At 41.3% G+C, this 18,812-nt stretch overlaps 1 protein-coding gene across 6 annotated transcripts; it reads left to right on the top strand.

The window, feature by feature from the left end:
* Nucleotides 1-968: 968 nt before the first annotated feature.
* ano5a (anoctamin 5a) lies at nt 969-18,633 on the top strand. Of its 6 annotated transcripts, none has more exons than XM_083973630.1 (22): nt 969-1,217; nt 3,951-4,009; nt 4,539-4,676; nt 4,974-5,015; nt 9,224-9,331; nt 10,335-10,403; nt 10,633-10,917; nt 11,117-11,236; nt 11,419-11,534; nt 11,640-11,774; nt 11,872-11,977; nt 12,123-12,183; nt 12,515-12,666; nt 13,486-13,560; nt 14,068-14,296; nt 14,458-14,636; nt 14,749-14,846; nt 14,970-15,100; nt 15,474-15,679; nt 15,780-15,979; nt 16,314-16,419; nt 16,635-18,633. In XM_083973630.1, exons 1-22 carry the CDS (start codon nt 1,148-1,150, stop codon nt 16,860-16,862), a joined length of 2,913 nt encoding a protein of 970 aa, XP_083829756.1. In that variant the 5' UTR covers nt 969-1,147; the 3' UTR covers nt 16,863-18,633. The 6 variants fall into 6 exon arrangements, with proteins under 6 accessions (XP_083829756.1, XP_083829755.1, XP_083829760.1 ...); XM_083973629.1 differs by lacking the exon at nt 13,486-13,560 and adding an exon at nt 13,038-13,118; XM_083973632.1 differs by lacking the exon at nt 13,486-13,560 and adding an exon at nt 13,038-13,118 and having other exon boundaries at nt 978-1,217; nt 4,567-4,676.
* The last annotated feature ends 179 nt before the right edge of the window (nt 18,634-18,812 follow it).

The following is an 18,812-nucleotide window of genomic DNA, read 5'->3' as shown; positions in this document are numbered from 1 at the left end:
ACTCTCAACAGTTTTATTTTTATTTTTTAAAGAAAAAAAGCTAACAATTTTGGTCAACATAGGGTAATATAAAGAGAAAACGAAAATCCCACCCCAATACCCACTTGTAAATCAGTCACAAAAAAAGTAATAAAAAATACAAAGAGGTAGAGATCGGTGTGCCTTGAACAACAATCCATCACAGGAACTTCAGAGGCACTTTAGGCACTAGCACTAGATGCCATGATTCATGCCTTTTTTCCAAAGAGAGTTCTGGAACACAATAATGGTAAAATAAAATGTATTAAAAAATCATGTTATTGGCCAGAATTGTAGTTTGTAAATTGAGTAGCCTAGTTAAACTACAAAAAATTACCCAAAAAGTAGTTGAAATTGACGCAGCATAAAACATGAATGGACGGTAATTTAACTATCAGCAAGTTACAGCAAATACTGTAGTTCAACTAGCCTACATGTAAACGTCTCCCCAACACTGGTGGTCACCTTGGCAACGCCTCTGGTAAGTCTCCTCAACACTGGTCACCATGGCAACAACATTTTTCAGGGACATTCCGAACTCCCTCGAAGATGGAGAGACAATTTACATTGAAGGTATCAATATAGAAGTACAACTTTCAACACCTAACACAGCTGCGTCTCCTGTTAAACTCCCTTTCTGTAAGTATGATACCCAACTACAAACATATTAGTTTATTTTACTTATCTTAATTTAATGAATTCCATCGTATGAAGTTATCCTCCAACGTGTCTCTAAGCTAACGTTAGCTAACACAGTGTTAAGTGTTGGTCAATGTGACGTATTTGGTCTGTCCGTCAGTTTGTGTTGGTTCAGTTTTAAATGACCTGTAAATATTCAGGCTCAGTAGCGGTTCACGTCTACCGGAGAGTCTATTGGTCTGTGGCGTGAAACCACTCCCCTCCTGAACGTCCCTCTGCTGCTGAGGTGATGCAGCAGCAGTCAGTCGGTCGGTGGTCGGTGGGTGAAAGTCAGGCTGCCTGCACCGAGGACCGAGGCGTCTCTGGAGAGGACGACTTGTGCGGGCAAAACAACTCTTAGTTCAGGCGGGACAGACGTCGCCTTAACCCCGGATTTCGGTGGTGTCGACGAGGACCAGCGGCCACGGTTTGGCCACACGGGGCTCTCAACATGCATCGGATAACGGGCAGAGCTGGTGGGGACAGTCTGATTGAGATGAGCCCCACTGAGTCTTTGAACGGTGAGTAGCTAAACTAAACGCTGCGACTCCCTGGAAATGCTATGAAGTTGTGTTGGGCGTTGGTGGTGCTGGGATACCAGCCTTCTGGGTGATCAATTAAGATTGACAGGCTCTATGGCCTTGAGAAATACACTAGTGTCAACTTTTGTGCAATATTTAGTAGTATTTACTACTTAAATAGTACTCTTAATCAACATAATATCATTATTTTAAAGGAATATTCTGCACACATATCTTACATAACATGAAACTTTATAACAACCTTAACAACACATCATAACCATCAACTTTTCTCACTTGACAACATTTGTAAGTAGACAAGACAGACAATCAGATTTCTCTGTTATGTGTTGTCATGCCTTTGCTTTGCTGGCAACAATTATTAACATCAACAACACCTAAACCGTTGATATTAAAGCTACTTTAAATAACACAACTCACTCATTTCAAGATTCCACGTTGCAATTTCCCCCACCCCAACTAGGTCAGAGCCAGACTCTCTTTTCGTGGAATGAGTGGTGACTTACAGCCACCCAGCCTCTGACAGCTGGCCTGCTTACTGGAAACACTCCTGTCATTTACAGGCAGCCACTGTCCGCCAGAACAAACCTCAGTTTTTTTTCTGGCCCTGGCTAAATTCGAAGTCTACACAATTACTTAGGCTGTGGATTGTGTTTTAAGCCATGTATGGTGTTGAGGAAAGGAGCATGAATCACCTTGGATGCTCTCCAGCAGCCCTTATGGGTATGAATCAATGTTTAAAGAGAAGTGTTTCATCTGTAACATAGAGAGAATCATATTATATAGCAGTCCAGCTGTGTGAGTGTAAAAGTACTGTTACCTAGATGTTGTAGTTTACGGTGTGTTAAGAGAACAATAGAAGCTTTGTTTTCCACAAATCACATTCACAGAGCACTAAATGACATTAATACCTAAAATCTCTGTCTAGCTTTTATGACCTATCATAACTTAATATGCAGTATTCCTATCCCACAATATGGAAACATAGAACCCTTCAGTCTGTAATAATTATGCATCGTATTTATACATATTGTCAGATGTCCATATTTTCAGACAACACATAGAGAGTTAAAATTAATCAAACCGTTTGTGTGTGTATGCATGTGCCTGAAAATTGAAAGTAGTAACACAATGGAGGGTTGTTTTTTCACAGTTAATGTCACACCAGAAACTAGTGGCTACTGAATTTACTTTCACATCCTTGCAAGGTGGCAGTGGTAACACCCAGAATAAAAGGTGGCTCAAAATGTATTAATAGCTTGGAGATCATATCACTGTTATTTCATTAAACCAGCTGTTAAGGAATACAGCAGGATTTTCTATGTACTACAGATGAGATGTAAAATAACTTAAAAGGATATAGGCTATACAAGGGTTTAGTCTGCTGCCTTGCTGTGGTAATAAAAAAAAGAGATAGAAGCAGGCTTGTGGCATTTCCACTGTGATCAGCTGCTCTCTCTAGAACAATGCCTTAACTGTGGAGGCTGCTTAGGTGGGAAAAGACTTGTGGCATAGTTGTGTGGCTAAACAGAGAGCTCCAGTACTCTGTCCAACTGGGCAGAAATCTGCACAACTGTTTGAGAGGCATATGCATGAAAGAAATGAACTTTACAGTTTAGTACTAATTGTCAGGAATTAAGAGTCTTCTTTAAATAACACATCCTGGAATAATTCAAAAGATCTTGGTAACATTAAGCGGACTGTGTCTGCAAATGGCAGCAGCATGGTCAATTTTCATATTCTAAACATAATTGAATTTCTTTGATTGTTACTGTTCGACACTATCAAGAGCTCAGTCATTCATGTTCAGTTATGCAGTTAAATTCAACAAAATAAAAAGCATGTTTGCAGTGGGGAAAGTTACATCACAGGTTGTACTGTATTCCATTTCTGGACAAGAACTTATTTGATGAATAGTTTTCATTTCACTTTTGTTTTGGTTTTGAACCACTACGTTCTACTTTGCTGACTTGGTGTGTGTATATAATAATGTGGAGAAAGAGAAGGTTTATATATTACAAGGTTCGAATGCTTGTTTCAGGCCAATGTAGGCACATTCTCTGTGTTGAGTCCAGACTAAATATAACCTCAGAGAGACTATCAATTAAGACTGTTGTTTTTCTACTTAAAAGCACAGACACACTGGCTGAAACTTGGCTTTGTGTTATTTTTTCAGTAAAGTCATCATGTCAACATACTTTACTGCATTACTGCCTTTACGTCTGCTCTTCTATTTGTTTATGTAAATGTCTTAGAATCTATTGTACTTTGGAGGGTTGTACTGTAATTGCATGTGAAGGGCAATGACTAGTATGCAAACGCAGAGCTTTATCATGGTTAAAACCTTGTTTCATCCCTGCTGCTTTCATTGTCAAACACATATAGGGGATTTACAATTTTCTTGTAGTTGCTCCTGTAGTGGTGGTGGAATTGCAGCAACATGGCTGTGTGTATTCTTTCACAGTGATCCTGTTAGGTCATGCTGTCTGGCCTTGTGGGGAGCACCACCACAAAATGCTGTACAAATATAGACCACAACATTGGCTGTCGGTCAGCGCTCCTCTCAGCACAGGCAGCTGTTCCTGCGTTTGAAACCGAACTTGACTGCTACCAACTCTACTGTTTGAGATTCACCTATGCTACATGATAATCATATTTTACCACAATTAACATTTGTAATTCTGACTTTCTCCTTTTGTTACTGTCTTGCAGATGACGTTAATGGCTACCACGTCTCAACCAGCACAGGATCCCTCCAGGGACAATCAGCGGTAAACACTGTAAACTCGTCACATGTTCATATTCACACAGCACTTTTTTCTTTACAGACATTCCTGAAAAGCAACTTATTTTGCCTCAGTGGTGGATGGATAGTGGGTGGGAGGGAACACCCTGTGCCTCAGAATAGTCTGCACATTTTTAGATGACTTGAGTATATAGCAGATGTTTAAATAGGTGAAGCTACTGTATGTTCTTCCTCCTGTGCAAATGTTTCCTAAATGCTGAACTCACGAGGACAGATGCAGAAAAGATCTGTTTATCAGATTGATATCGTTACTTCCGACTTAGCCCCTGTAAACATTATATCAGGAAGTTCATTGTGTACATGTAAAGATTTCCTTCCTTCTGTCATTAGAATTGAATAGTGATTTCTTATTGTGAACCCATCCAGTGCACCCCACAACCACTAGTCTCAGTTTTAAATTCATATAGTGCTTTACAACCTGCAAATGTCATGAGAGAGCCAGATGCAATCCTAATGCTTCTGTTTATTCTCACCCTCCCACGCTGTACCTAAAGTTTCCTTTTACGCCCGATGTGTGTATAGAGACCTGTGAGTCTCTCAGCGGCAGCATGGCCTCCCTGGCCCCCTCCGACCACAGCGACAGTCCACGGTTAGAGGCTCAGACCTTAGAACAAATCAATTCTTTGACTGGGGTAAGACACCAGTTGAGGAAAGCAGATGCATGCTGCTGTGTCAGTGTCCTCGTGTTTGTGCCATCTCACGACGTCCTCAAGACCTGATTGTGACTGTGCCTGACCTATAATATTTACTGATTTTCTGAGTGCTGTGAAGTGTTTTTAGCATTATCTGTAAGGATTTGTAAAAGTAATGCAAGTGTGGAGTGACGTTTTAATCACATGTGTAAGGCTGCTGCCCCAGTCTTAGCTCTGTGCTGTTGAATTTCTCGTGTTGTTAGGTTTTCCCTCACTCTCCCCTCGGTTCCTCCACAGCTCTCGAGAAAGCGGGCTCTATTCCTGAAGTTTCGTTCCAGGGTATGGCATGGTAAAACAGACTTGTGATGTGATGCAACTCTATGCATATGTTTGCCTGCCAGCCTTTATTTCATTCTTCAAGAATGGCTTCTCAGTGTTGAGTTTCTCCTGCAGCATTATCTATTAAGAGGCTTAAGCTTGGACATTGGAGTTAAAATCAATACAAAGTGCAGTTGAGAGCTGATAGTGGCTTCTGGAGAGCATGTTGTTTTCTGCAAAGGGTAATGGAAATATCCTGGCATGAGCTATAATGTTGTCGCGTTATAAGAGTTCATTAAAAATGGAAAAGGCCCTTTCACTTGCTTTGTTCTCACCTGTGATAATCGTCTGCTCCACTGAAGAGAAAGCAACAGTCTGGTGGTGTTACAGCGTCATTAGAAAGTTCACACTTGCACACACACTGTATTCTGTATTTGTTGTTTGCCTGGCTGTTTTTCTATGTGCTCTTATGTGTAAGTAAGTGTGTGTGTGTGCCTGTACACAGTACACAGTCTATACTGTAATCAGGACCCTGCCCTGTGCTCATGACAGGACTGAACCCTGCCGTGGCTAACCACATACTGTACAGTAGGCATCTTCGCCCCAAAATGTGGCCATTTTAATGAAAAGTTGTATCACTACAGCTTTTAACAGCTGCTAATCTTTAAGGAATACTAAAAAACTTGCAATCAGCCTTGTGATCTGGTTCCCTCACCATAAGGCTGTGATTTAGCTGAGTGGAAGAAGACATCAAGGAGTTTTTTAGGGGAGGCGGCTCCTGCACATCTATAAATTGTCTCTGTGATCAAGAATGAAAACAGTAGCGGATTGTATGACCCTCCTCCTGGAAGACAGTAACAAATTAAAGGGAAATCCAACGTACCATGTCTTTGCAAGATGTCATGCCACCCTGTGCAGCCAAAGCTTTTATTACTCCTTGGGACTGATTCAGCAAGTCTCTGGAACTCCTCTGGTGGGATGGAAAGTGGTACTCCATCATTCTGTGTTTTGATGACAGTGGTAGAGAGCGCTGTTTAACACGTTTGTTCAAACTTTCCTGTAAGTTGGTTTGAGATGTGGTTACTTTGCAGGCCGTAGCATGTGATTGACATCATTTCACACTTGTCAAACCATTCAGTGACCCCTCACTCTAAGGGGACAGTTTGACCCATAACCTGTCAGTAAAATGGTGCCCACAGCAGAACAGAGCCACCAGATCCCCCTCACTGTAGGGGTCAAGCATTTAGAGCTGTACTCTTCTCTCACCACATATGCATCCACCCTCTTGTTGAGAGTGAAGTGAGATATGACCCCTCTAACTATATCACCTTTTTTCAAAATATCTGCAAACTAATTCCTGTTTGAATTGAGGGGGTTGTGCACTGCAACACAGTCTGATGTGATTAGTTGGTGATGTCCTGCATTGACAGTGACATTCCCAGTCACTTTAGAGGGTCTCACTCCTGTATGACAGTCATGGTCTTAATATATGCACTGTCGATTTTGGACCATCAGTTATTTACTGACATCTCCCCCAAAGATATAAATTATCTAAATGTGGATGTCAGTTTAGTCACTGTTCCTATTAAGCTAGTCAGGTGCACGGTCTTTGTGACTTTAGCTCGTGCTCTCGTGCTAACCCTCTTTCAGACACCTCTTGATCACAAATCCTTAAAATTAACTCATAATAATCAAGAGTGTTTTTTATCCATGGGTGGGTTTGAACTGATGACTTGTACTATGCAATGCATCTCTGTAGAAGCATGTAACTTGAACAATATTTTTCCATGTGTATTTTTAGAGTGTTGTTAAACCAAATTTTTTTTTTTTTTTGGAAAGATAGGAGTGTTCAGTTTTCTTTTTCAGCTCTGGAGAAAAGCACAAAATCTCCTCGGCATTTAGAGCAAATTTGAGGATTGCAATGATTTATTGCAGCACAGTAAACCCATATTGGAGTGATACTGTAACTACCATTTACTTAGAGAAAAAGAGACATTACATTCGAACATTTAACTACATGTAGCACTAACATCAGATTGCACTGGGGAAACATAGAGACAACTACACAGGAGGCCTATTCTCTAAAAAAACACAAAAACACACACATTATTATTATTATAGTATATTACCACGCAATTTAGCAGCGAAACATCAAAGTCAATAGTGCCCAGTTTAATAAGAATGACATGTTCAAACCCCCCAAAATAAATGCCTTGAAAGTAATATTTTAAGGAATCCCCACCCTGAAACTAGAAACCTACTTATGTTACACATGTTCTACATTCACCCTCCTTAATTAAGATGTATTGCTAAACACCCAGTGGTTAGGAGTTACTTGGTAAATGTATAGTACTCTGTGGCCTCTACTGGCTTAACTTAGCAGCGGCAGGTCCCAGCAGATGCACTGATTCCATACAGCAGATCTGTAATTACAGTAAATTAGAGAGTTTCTGCAGGGACATCCCAGTTATAGAAAACTCCCAACCTGCCATGGTCAGCACGGTTCAATCTAAACTGGGAGGTAATGTAGACCAGTCCTTAGAACATGCATATCTTTGCCTAAGCAAACCTTTAAAAACCTTGAACACGTAGATACAAATGTTTTTAGTAGTTTGTACAAAAGGAACTAGACTGCGAAACATAGCTGAGACAGGCACGTTTGTACATTGTACACTATTGTGGAAAGGTCTTCAGGTTGTTTAATTGATTTGTTTCAAAAAGTCAAGTCAGACGGGACAAATCATTGGTTTTCTGTGGTTCATCCACATCAGTTTTATCAGACCAGATCAGGTCATTTGGCTTTTCAGCTGAGGTTTTACTGGTTATCTGAAATATTGAACGACCTATTTCAGGCACTGTTTCTTTTACTCTTCTGATGGTTACAGCACAGTGATGTCATCTCCCCCTTCCTGACGCTGTCCTCTTATTACATTAGCCAGCTTTGCAGCTGGCAGCAGCTATGCTGCCACCATGTTGATGTCATCTCTTGGAGTCTCTTCCATTTTTCTCCTGTTGTACCTCCTCCGGTCTCTTATCTAAATGTCTGGCCGAGTGAGGGCTTGTCCTGGGAGAGGAAGGAGTGGACTGGCTGGAGCTCCTCTGTCTGGGGGATCGGTGGAGTGAGAGAAGCAGTGCTTTAAGGGCTGGACTGTGTTCCCTTGAGAGAGGCAATTTTGCTCAGGCAGCCGGCCTTTTCCGTTGATGCATCTAACCAAAGGGAGTGGGCCATGGAGGTAAAGTGCTCTTCCTTTCCTCCCTACCCCCACGGCACTGGGTGGACAGACGGGAAAACACTGTCAGAACTACTGCACAACAGCCATACAGTACATGTGGCTGAGTCGGATGTTGCCAGTTTTGTTGCACTTAATGTGTGAGTTCTTTGACTTGCCAGCAGTCCTGTGTAGGTAGCTACTGTAGTGATGTGTGGTGATGATGACAGTCGTACATGATACATGTTTATTTTTAGCTCTCCCAACAGCTGAAGCAGCACTGAAAGAAGACAGCCATGCCTTCCTTTTCTCCCTTAAAGCATTCCTCCTGTGCAGCTCATTTCTCCTCGGCCCTGTGGCTGCTACAGAGACTGCCACTGCAGGGCTAGCATTAGCTGCCACACATGCTTGGGATTTCTTCTAGCTACCAACACAAGTGGTGTCAGCCCCTATGGATCCCAGTATTTACAAAAAAAAACAAAGGGAAATGAAGTGCAAACATGATTGAGCATTAAGCCTTATGTGTTTTCTCATCATTCTCTTATTATTTTGTAGAGAATGATGTTTATGAATGTACAGTCCTCTCTTCATATATTTTGTTATAGCCCGAGGCTTTGTTTAAGAAGTCAGAGAATCTGATGTTAAAGCATTCATTGGATTCTGGATGTGTTTCTCATTATCTATTTTATTCTGTTAAACTATACAGGGTCCTTTAAAAGCATATTGTTATCTTGTCTCACAAATCCCATGACATGACTATCATGAACAATCTTAGCCACAGCAGCCAGCCTGCCACCTTTCATTTAGCATATTATTTGTGTCTGGAGTGAAAATATGATAATCATGATTTTAGTTTTGTTGTTGTTGTGTGTGATGTGGTGTGGAGGCCTTGTGTTTGGGGTTTTGCTGTTTACTACCGATACGTCGTACAGTAGTTTGACTGTGTGGTCTGCTGTGGTGACTGCATCCTGTACCAGTGTATATCTGAAATGCTTTGATCTATGTCCTGTCTCATTATAGATTGACAAACAACAACACAGTAAAGACTCTGTGTTCTTCCGTGATGGAGTGCGCAGGATTGATTTTGTTCTGTCCTATGTTGACGATAAAGATGGTGAGAGAAAACAGGTAAGAAACAACTTCCATGTGAGTACCTGTTTGCACTGCCACGATTAATCTACTGTACTAATTGACACAGCATAGGCTAACTGTAAATATATATCCACCTTGGTTTTACACATTAAACTTCAAGAGCATGTTTATAATCTCAGTTTTTCAGTGTTGATGTATTTCCAACTAAGATGAATAACAGAGGATATTATTCATTGCCAGAACTAAATATCTTTAAATCTTAATATATTTAATGAAAGAACAACTAATATATCCTTTCCATAACATTAACTGAAAGAACTTCTTTTAGGGTATCCTCAGAGTTCCCAGTCGGTGTCAGCAGCATACCTTAAATACCACAACACTGATAAAGCCAGATAAACTGTTGTTCTCAGCATCGAACAGTAATACTCTCAAGGAATTTCCTGAGAAGGTCACTTGTATATTGAAATAGATTCACATCCCCCTTTTCTTTAGTGAATCATCTTGAAGTGTTTCCCTTTTTTCTTTGATCACTCTTGTTGTAACGAGTCTCTTTATCAGGAGTGGAGTGCTGAAAGACTTTGTGTTTGATACCTAGCTGTTAGCCTTCACATTTAAGTGTTACCACTCCTAGGGTATGCAGCTTTTCGTCACAGCCGACTCACATTTTACCCACAGCGGTGTCACTGAGTCAACACTCAGACCTCTGGCCTGGTCAGAAACTCGCTCATTCTTTCCACTGTATGAGGAAGGCCAAACGGGAGGCCACTTCCTGACTGTGTATATTATACGTGTGTTGTAATATGTGGCAGTTCATTTCTGCGCTAACAAGCTCTAACACGGTGTCGCTTTCTCTATCAATTTTTAAAAATTAAAACAAATTGTTCAAATTCGGACATTTCATTTCAGAATTGTACTTATATTTACTGTATGTCTCATAATAAACACATGTGTTGTTTTATATTTATAATAGATTTTGTTATAGTTGTATTAAAAAAAATCAAATTAATGAATATACATTGTTTGTTTACTTCTAAAGGAGAGGAGGAAGATGTATGAAGCCAACCTGGTGAAAGTTGGTCTGGAGCTGGAGACAGAAGACAAATCGGTTAGAGCCCCTGGATTGTGATTCTGATTATGTCTAAGCATGTAAAAGCCTGTGAAAACACGCTGTGTGCCTACATCATATCTCATGTCTATGTTCTTGATTTGATTTCTATGCTATTTACTCATTAGCTTGTGAAATACTCACTGATTACCAAATTAGTAATGTTTTTTTAATCATTATCCCTGTACTTATTATACTGTGACACTTATTTTACCGTTGTCATCATCAGGAGTCAGACGATGGAAAGACTTACTTTGTGAAGATCCACGCTCCGTGGGAAGTGCTGGCCACCTATGCAGACGTACTGAAGATTAAAGTTCCTTTCAAGGCCAACGACATCCCAGACAACAGCGAGATGCCCATGAACTGGCTGTCCACCCCCTTTCGTCTGCCGGAGCACATCATGCACCCTGAGCCAGACTATTTCACAGCTCCTTTCAACAAGAGCAAGTCTGACTTCTTCCTTATCGACAACAAGGACACATTCTTCCCTCCTTCCACCCGCAACAGGATAGTAAGGATGCTGACCCTGACTTTATTTTTGTTTTTGTGACCATGTCTCCTATCATTCAAGACTAATGTGGCTAGAGATACTAAAGTATGCTCTGGTACTGTTTGCAGGCCTAAAGAAATATTATTAAGATCCAGAAATTTAGTAGGTCATGTCTATTTTGAAGAATAAGCACTACTGTTCTGTTTGTCTCTCTGCCCAGGTCTACTATATCCTGTCCCGCTGTTCGTACTTCCATGATGAATGTGGAGACAAAGATAAGAAGGGTATCAAGAGGTTACTCAACAATGGCACCTACACTGCTGCCTTCCCCCTGCATGATGTGAGTCTCTTTTGGTGAACTTTTAGCCTGTTTTTTATCACTGGAAAAAAGACATGTGTCTCAAATGCAATGTGCACTCATTGATTTCAAGTTGTAACATCCTGTTGGAGGCAGCGTTGGATGTTGCAAGAATAAATAAAGCAATGAATGTGTTAGTGAACTGCGTTCTTCTGTGTGTGCAGTGCAGATACTGGAAAAGGTCAAACGATGCTAACTGCGAAAGTGATCGGTACAGTCTGTACAAAAACTGGGCCAGATTCCCTTATTTCTTCAAGGAGCAGCCGCTCAACCTTATAAGGCAAGACCTGAAAATAGTTGTCATATTTTCTCTGTATTTACTCAACATTAGTCTAGTAGCAGGGGGATTAACGGGAAGATTTGGGGTTTCTTTCCCCTTCAACAGGAAGTATTATGGAGAGAAGATAGGTATTTACTTTGCCTGGCTGGGTTTCTACACCGAAATGTTGCTGTTTGCTGCAGTAGTAGGGACGATGTGTTTTGTCTATGGATTCCTCACCTACGATGACAACCAGTGGAGGTGAGTTTTACCCAGAATAGCCCATTTCCTCATTGCATCATAAGCTATTATTTGTATCTCTCGTGTCATCCTTCATTTTGTTGAAATCTCCCAACAGTAAAGAAATATGCAGCGAGCAAGTTGGTGGCAACATTGTCATGTGCCCGCTGTGCGACAAGAAATGTGGCTACTGGAAACTCAATTCAACGTGCAACTCCTCATGGGTGAGACATCTCAACTCTGTGACTAAGTTGTTTTTGTTCATGATTCATGTGGCATTTTAAGGACGATTGGAACTACAGTACTGTACATGTCGACAAATTAATCTTTCCTTCTTCTCACTATTTCTTAAACATGTTCTTCTTTCAGCAATCACACTTATTTGACAATGTGGGAACAGTGTTTTTTGCCATATTCATGGGAATCTGGGGTGAGTAAAAATGTCTGCTCTTTGAATTTTGTATTTTCTAACCCAGTGCACCACCTAGTGGGAAACTGGTGATCTAACCACTGTTGCCTGCTCTGTATTTAAAGGGCCAGTTTATCCAATGACAAAAGAAAAACACATTTTCACACTTCTCACTTTAACTTTTGGTTTTATACAGTGGCTGATGTTTTGTGACCTGACACGTCTGCTACCACACCAACATAAAAGCCTTGAACCAAAAAAATTACATCATAATACACTATAAATGATAATTATCATCATTCTGAATATTTTCTCTGCTACATGTGGAGTAATGGGTTACATTTCTCCTCAGTGACGCTGTTCCTGGAGTTCTGGAAGAGGCGGCAGGCCCGTCTCGAGTATGAGTGGGACCTGGTCGACTTTGAGGAGGAGCAACAGCAGCTGCAGCTTCGGCCTGAGTATGAGACCAAGTGCACCAACCGCAAGCTGAACCGCATCACTCAGGTGTTTGTGTGCTCATGACAAACTAATACACTGTATGATACTGTTGCAATGTACAGCTCTACATTTGTGTAGCCTCCACAAGGCTTCATCAGACAGATATTCTGTATGTTAACAATGTTGGGATGATTACAGACTAGAGTATCTGTTGTCTTTATTGGATGCAGGTTGTAAACACTGAGTTTCTTGCAGTCATTCATTAGGCCAGTTCCTGCGCTAAAAAGCTGGTTTCAGTAACAACTCTTTGATTAAAAACATCTGGTCATTTACAGTAAATTGCCAGTGAATAGGTGGTGACAGTGGCAGACACAGACTTGAAATGAATAGAAACGGAGTGCTGTAATTCTCTATGAACACATCCACCCCGTCTTTAGGAAGCGGAGTGGGTTCTTGAGAGGACTGCTACAGATCTAATGGGGAAATTGTTTCTGTGCTGGGCCACTGTGCTCCTCTGGGTAAGGGTGGCACTTTATGTGTCGAATGCCGGTGTTGGTGAGGGAGAGGTTTTGGTGTGATGTCATTTGTGTGGATAACAGAGATTTCTGGAAAGACCCGGAGGCACGAGTGTCCTTGGCTACTGCATTATTAGTTGTCTTGAAAGAGATTTTTGCAAAAGCATGGCTCCACCAGGAGACCACCAGGTGACAGAATTGAACCCAGGCTAAAACGTTTACACACAAAGACTCTGATTGGGAAAACTAGCTCTGTCTTCATCTGAGGCTGGTGATGATTAAAGGAACCTGGCCTTTTAGAGCTGTCTTTTCAGGATATAACACATGGTTACTGACTCTTGTGTCCACGCTTTGCTTGCCTATGATGTAGGAAATGGAGCCATACTTACCTATAACAAGCAAGTGTGCACGCATGTGTCTATCTGGAGCCACCGTCCTGTTCTGGGTGAGCATAGTATCTTGGTACACTTGATTAGCTAAAGTAACTTTCCTCTTCTAGCTGTTTTCCACCTTGTGTGATGTGTCTTTTTTCATCATACTGTCCATCATCATCGTAATGGACAGTATCATGTGACGAGGGCCAGTATGTGTAAAACTTTAAAGAAATTGAGCTTCCTTAAATGATGTAATTTAATCTAATCTCTAATCAATTGTGACCCATTTAAGAGCAAAGTTTTACACACACTACCATTGATTAGTTTTGTGTTTTCTTGTTGCCTGTGAGTAAGCTATGGGAATTTTGAGACAGGTGTCTTTTCATGGCACATGCATGCACACTTTAAGCCTGACAGTTACTCCTAACACTTATCTTGGCCTTAATTCAGCATGTCTATACTTATATATACAGTATATGTGTGTGTGTGTTTGGTGTGATATTCTCATACCTTTGTCTTGTGACTTGCTGTGCCTTGTAGTTGTCTTTCATTGTGTCACTGTTGTCTCTGTCCTGAAGATGTCATTGATCATTGCCTGCATCATTGGGGTGATAGCGTACCGCCTGGCGGTATATGCAGCCTTCGCCAGCATCATGAAGGACAGTCCAACCTCAAACCTGCAGGTGGTTGGCCCCTACATCACACCACAACTGGCCACCTCTGTCACCGCCTCCTGTATCAACTTTGTCATCATCATGATCCTCAATCTCATGTATGAGAGAGTGGCCATTTGGATCACTGATATGGGTGAGGGCCAGAGTGACAGAACGTATCCCCAGTTATTGTTTCTGTCTTTATGTGTCCATACATCAGTGCACATCAACATTGTCCCTAAAGCTGTGAAAACATGTTCTCTCTTTGTTCGTGTATTTACAACCTATCTTTTATTATCTTTTAACATGTGACAGAAATCCCAAAGACTCACCTGGAGTATGAGAACAAACTGACGGTGAAGATGTTCCTCTTCCAGTTTGTCAACTACTACTCCTCCTGCTTCTATGTGGCTTTCTTCAAGGGCAAGTTTGTCGGCCATCCTGGAGAATACACTTACATGTTTGGCAAGTGGACTAAACTGAGGAATGAAGAGGTACCACTAAAACTACATTAAGTTGTACATTATTAGCATTGGTAATTCAGCTTGAGCGAAATTCGAGTTACGCAATGTCTGACCTCCTTTATATCAATTTTCCTACATTCAGTGTGACCCCGGTGGCTGTCTGATTGAGCTGACCACCCAGCTGGTCATAGTGATGACTGGTAAACAGGTGTGGGGCAACATCCAAGAGGCTCTGGTCCCGTGAGTACTCAGACTTAATGTAGTTTATAGCCATTGTTAATATTTTAGTACAGCTTTATTGTTTCTGTCAGAGAATGTGACACGTTGCCTCAAAGTGCTCCACCAACCCTCTGTGTCCCTCAGGTGGCTGATGAACTGGTGGGGCAGCAGAAAGGCACGAAACCACCCAGAGAGTCTGTACAGCCGCTGGGAGCAGGACCACGACCTACAGGGCTTTGGACAACTGGGCCTTTTCTATGAGTACCTGGAAATGGGTAAACATCCAGCACGCAGTCTAAACATTACACTCAGGGTGTGACTTAGAGAAACACTTGACAACTATATCTGCAATTCAGACAACCAGAGTGGAGTCAAATCACTGCTAAGTCTATACCTTGAGCTCAACCAAGACAAAAATGAATAGTAAGCTCAGCTGTTTAAATACTAATCTGAGCTGTGTAGTTTAGTATATTCTTGGGAGAAAATTCTACTTCAGTAAAAAGAGATAGACAGACAGACAGACAGACAGACAGACAGACAGACAGACAGACAGACAGACAGACAGATGCAGTGTGGCCTGTGGTCCAGCAGAGGGTGCTGTTTATGTCAGACTCTCTCTCACTAACCTCTCTCCTCTCTTTGTCCCAGTGATCCAGTTTGGTTTCATCACACTTTTTGTCGCCTCCTTCCCCCTGGCTCCGCTACTGGCACTTATCAACAACGTCATTGAGGTTAGAGTGGACGCCTGGAAGCTCACCACTCAGTTCAGGCGTCCTGTGGCAGCCAAGGCCCACAGTATCGGAGCGTGGGAGGAAATCCTCAGTGGGATCGCCGTCCTCTCTGTTGTCACAAATGTGCGTGTTGGATTACATTATTTGCGTGATGTGCGTCTGCTCATGATCTACCCACTTTTATTTGTAATCTTCCTCACTATTTTCTTTCCCTGCTCTCCAGGCATTCATTGTGGCCTTCACCTCAGATATGATCCCTCGGCTGGTGTACATGTATGCCTACCAGCCAGGGAGTGAGATGAATATGAAAGGCTACATAAACAACAGCCTGTCAGTGTTTAATATCTCTCAGATCGATCCGGACAACCGCCCTGAGGACGGGGAGAATCCCTTTTGGTTCAACAGCTCCATCACTACCTGCAGGTGAGTGTTTGTGTTGGTTGTAGAGCTCTTTTATGTGAGAAAAATAGAGACAGTGGGGGGCGGGGGCGGGTGGATGACGATTATTTCTGGAGAATCTCCCCTTTCTGAGTGATAAAAACATTACATTGGTTAGTTAGTTGATAAAATGTGAGCTTTAGCTAAGAATTTCACCGTAGTGAAGATTCAAAAATACAACACAGCTGTAGCAAACTTTATTATTCTGTGGAAACCAGCATAGTTTTGTGACAAACGGGATTTCATACTCTGCTTTTGACATGAAACCTGAATCCTGAGTCTGCAGATCATTTACAGCTCTTGTGTTCTTTCTTTGTAGATATCGTGATTACCGCTACCCGCCTGGCCATGAGAAGGAGTACTCCCACACTATGCAATTCTGGCATATTTTGGCTGCCAAGCTGGCTTTCATCATTATCATGGAGGTAAAACTAGAAGCACCAACATTTACTGACCACTTGAACCGAGTCTCAGATCCTGACATTGACCTGTACTTAATCGTGACATTATAATAATAGCAAACACTTATCGTTTTTTTTTTTTTTTTTACACGTTTTTAATATATGATTGAAATACTTCTGCAGCTTTGAGTTTTAAAGTAAATATCCAACATTCACCTGTTGTGCTCTTTCCTCCACAGCACGTCGTGTTCTGTGTCAAGTTCTTCGTAGCCTGGATGATCCCAGATGTTCCCTCTGATGTAAGGGCTCGAGTAAAGAGAGAGCGCTACCTGGTCCAGGAGTATCTCCATAACTACGAAGTGGAGAAGCTGAAGATCCAGCTCAGCCAAAACAGCAATGACTGTACCTGCACACCCATGATCTACCCGTCTTTACCCCATCATGAGGTGCTGTCAGAGTGTCTCTAGCCCAGAGAGCCGCCGGCCAATCAGCTGGACATAACATCCCGCTTACGTATTATGATACTGACCATGTCTTTGCTGTAGTGCCTGAGTTGTTTGTGCAAGAGACACACACACAGACAACTTTCATTAAAGAGCTAGAGGCTTCCTTAATTCACAACCATCCTTCCTCTTCTAATCTGCTGATAGTGGAAGTGCACAGAGGTGAAAGACCCAATTCTCCACGCATGTTAAGACTCAAGGCACTTGAAGTTACTTGTCTTTCTCATATGTATGGCTTTTCACTCTCTATGGCGTCATTATAGTGCTGAGGATAATCAAAAGTTGCTGTAAGGAAAGAAAGCGGAAATCTTACACACTGTGTCGAAACCAGACAATTTTTGTCTGTTTTTTTCTTTCAAGACTATTTATTTAAGTGCCACCATTATTAACCAAAGACTGGATGCCTTAATGTATCACAAAGTTATCACTGATGTTCCTGTGTCTGCCAGTAGAGCAACAATATTTTTTTTTTTGGAGATTAGATCTTTCTTGTTTTCAGTTTTGAACATTTTGTTGTTTATATGAATATGACCAGTTCTGCTGTCATCTGTTTCTGTGAGTTTATTTTTACCGCAACAAATGAGAGCTTTGTCTGTTTGACAGCATTGAGGTCGTGGCACCGATGTAACACACATTTACCAAATTATTTTCCTCGCTTCGCCGGCTGTCCAGAGGGCTGATCCCATTTCGTCATTTTGTTATGATCTCATAACAGTTGCTCCAGGACAAAACCTGACATGCGAATTAGGTGTACATGAAGAGAAATCGCTGCTGCTGCCACTACTGTGAGTTAAGGGCAGAGTTTGTCCTGCGATGGCCAGTTGTTGAGCAGCCCCGGCAGCAGCAGCTGGTGTGTGTTGACCATTGACTTGTTCCTGGAGATGGGAAGTGAGACTGAGGAGATCACTTTTTAATGCGCTTCTGTTTACCAACACATTGGCGCTAATGAAAGCCTGCCCCCATCTACTCAACTATGTTTGCTCCGTTACACAAAGCACATCAGCCATCAGCCTACTGTAGTTCTTGTGTTTCTGGTTTCCTCAGCTGTGTCTGTGTGGAGAAAGAAAGATACACATTCTTTTTTTGTTTTTAATTTTGCACAAAGCACTTAATGAAACCTGACTACAGAAGATATAAACATGTCAGTCTATTTGTTGTCCTGAAACTTACTTATTCATAATCAGTGTTTTCAAGCAGCAACGTGTGATAACCATAGAGGTTCCTGGTTCTGGTTTTATTTATACTGAGCTTAACAGCCAAAACAAAGAAAGATGTAGCTTTTTGTTTATATTGCGAAGTTTCATGTTTTATTGAAATGCACACATTGAGATAAGTGAGAAGTATTGAAGCATTTGAGTTTTATGTAAAATAGGCAATTGGTTGTGCTTCGAACTCAGGCAACTAAATCCTATGTTGGTTTGAGATGTGTGTAGATGTGACCACTTTAGCTGAGAGAAATGTTGGACTGTTCCACTTTGCCTTTTTCATGGCCGGCGCTTAACTAATCTGATGCCTGTTGATGCCTTAATATACAATACAATTACTAATTACTTTGTTTTTATGTATTTTATTTCTTTGTGCATCTCAAAAGAAATGTAATTGTACATCAAGTAACTTTTTTTCCCCTTTTTATCTTCTTTTGTTATACTTAGTAATATTTTATTTTATACTGTTACCATTCATGAAAAAGGTGAACCTGTTTACTGTAAGTTACAATTTCATGTTCTTGTTTATTTTCCTCTGTTATTTTTTCTAATTGTCCTGTATTCAAATGTGTAATGCAACAAAGACAATGCTCCAAAATAAATGTACCAGTTCAACTTGAGCAGTTGTTGGATGTTATTTGGATCTGAAATCTGAAATCCTGCGCTGAGGACATTGAAGTTGCTGCTCACATAACAGATGGCCTGAGAG

Source organism: Trachurus trachurus (genome assembly GCF_905171665.1).
Source record: "Trachurus trachurus genome assembly, chromosome: 6".
In the NCBI taxonomy this organism is placed as follows: Eukaryota; Metazoa; Chordata; class Actinopteri; order Carangiformes; family Carangidae; genus Trachurus; species Trachurus trachurus.
This window is presented reverse-complemented; position numbering and strand designations above follow the sequence as displayed.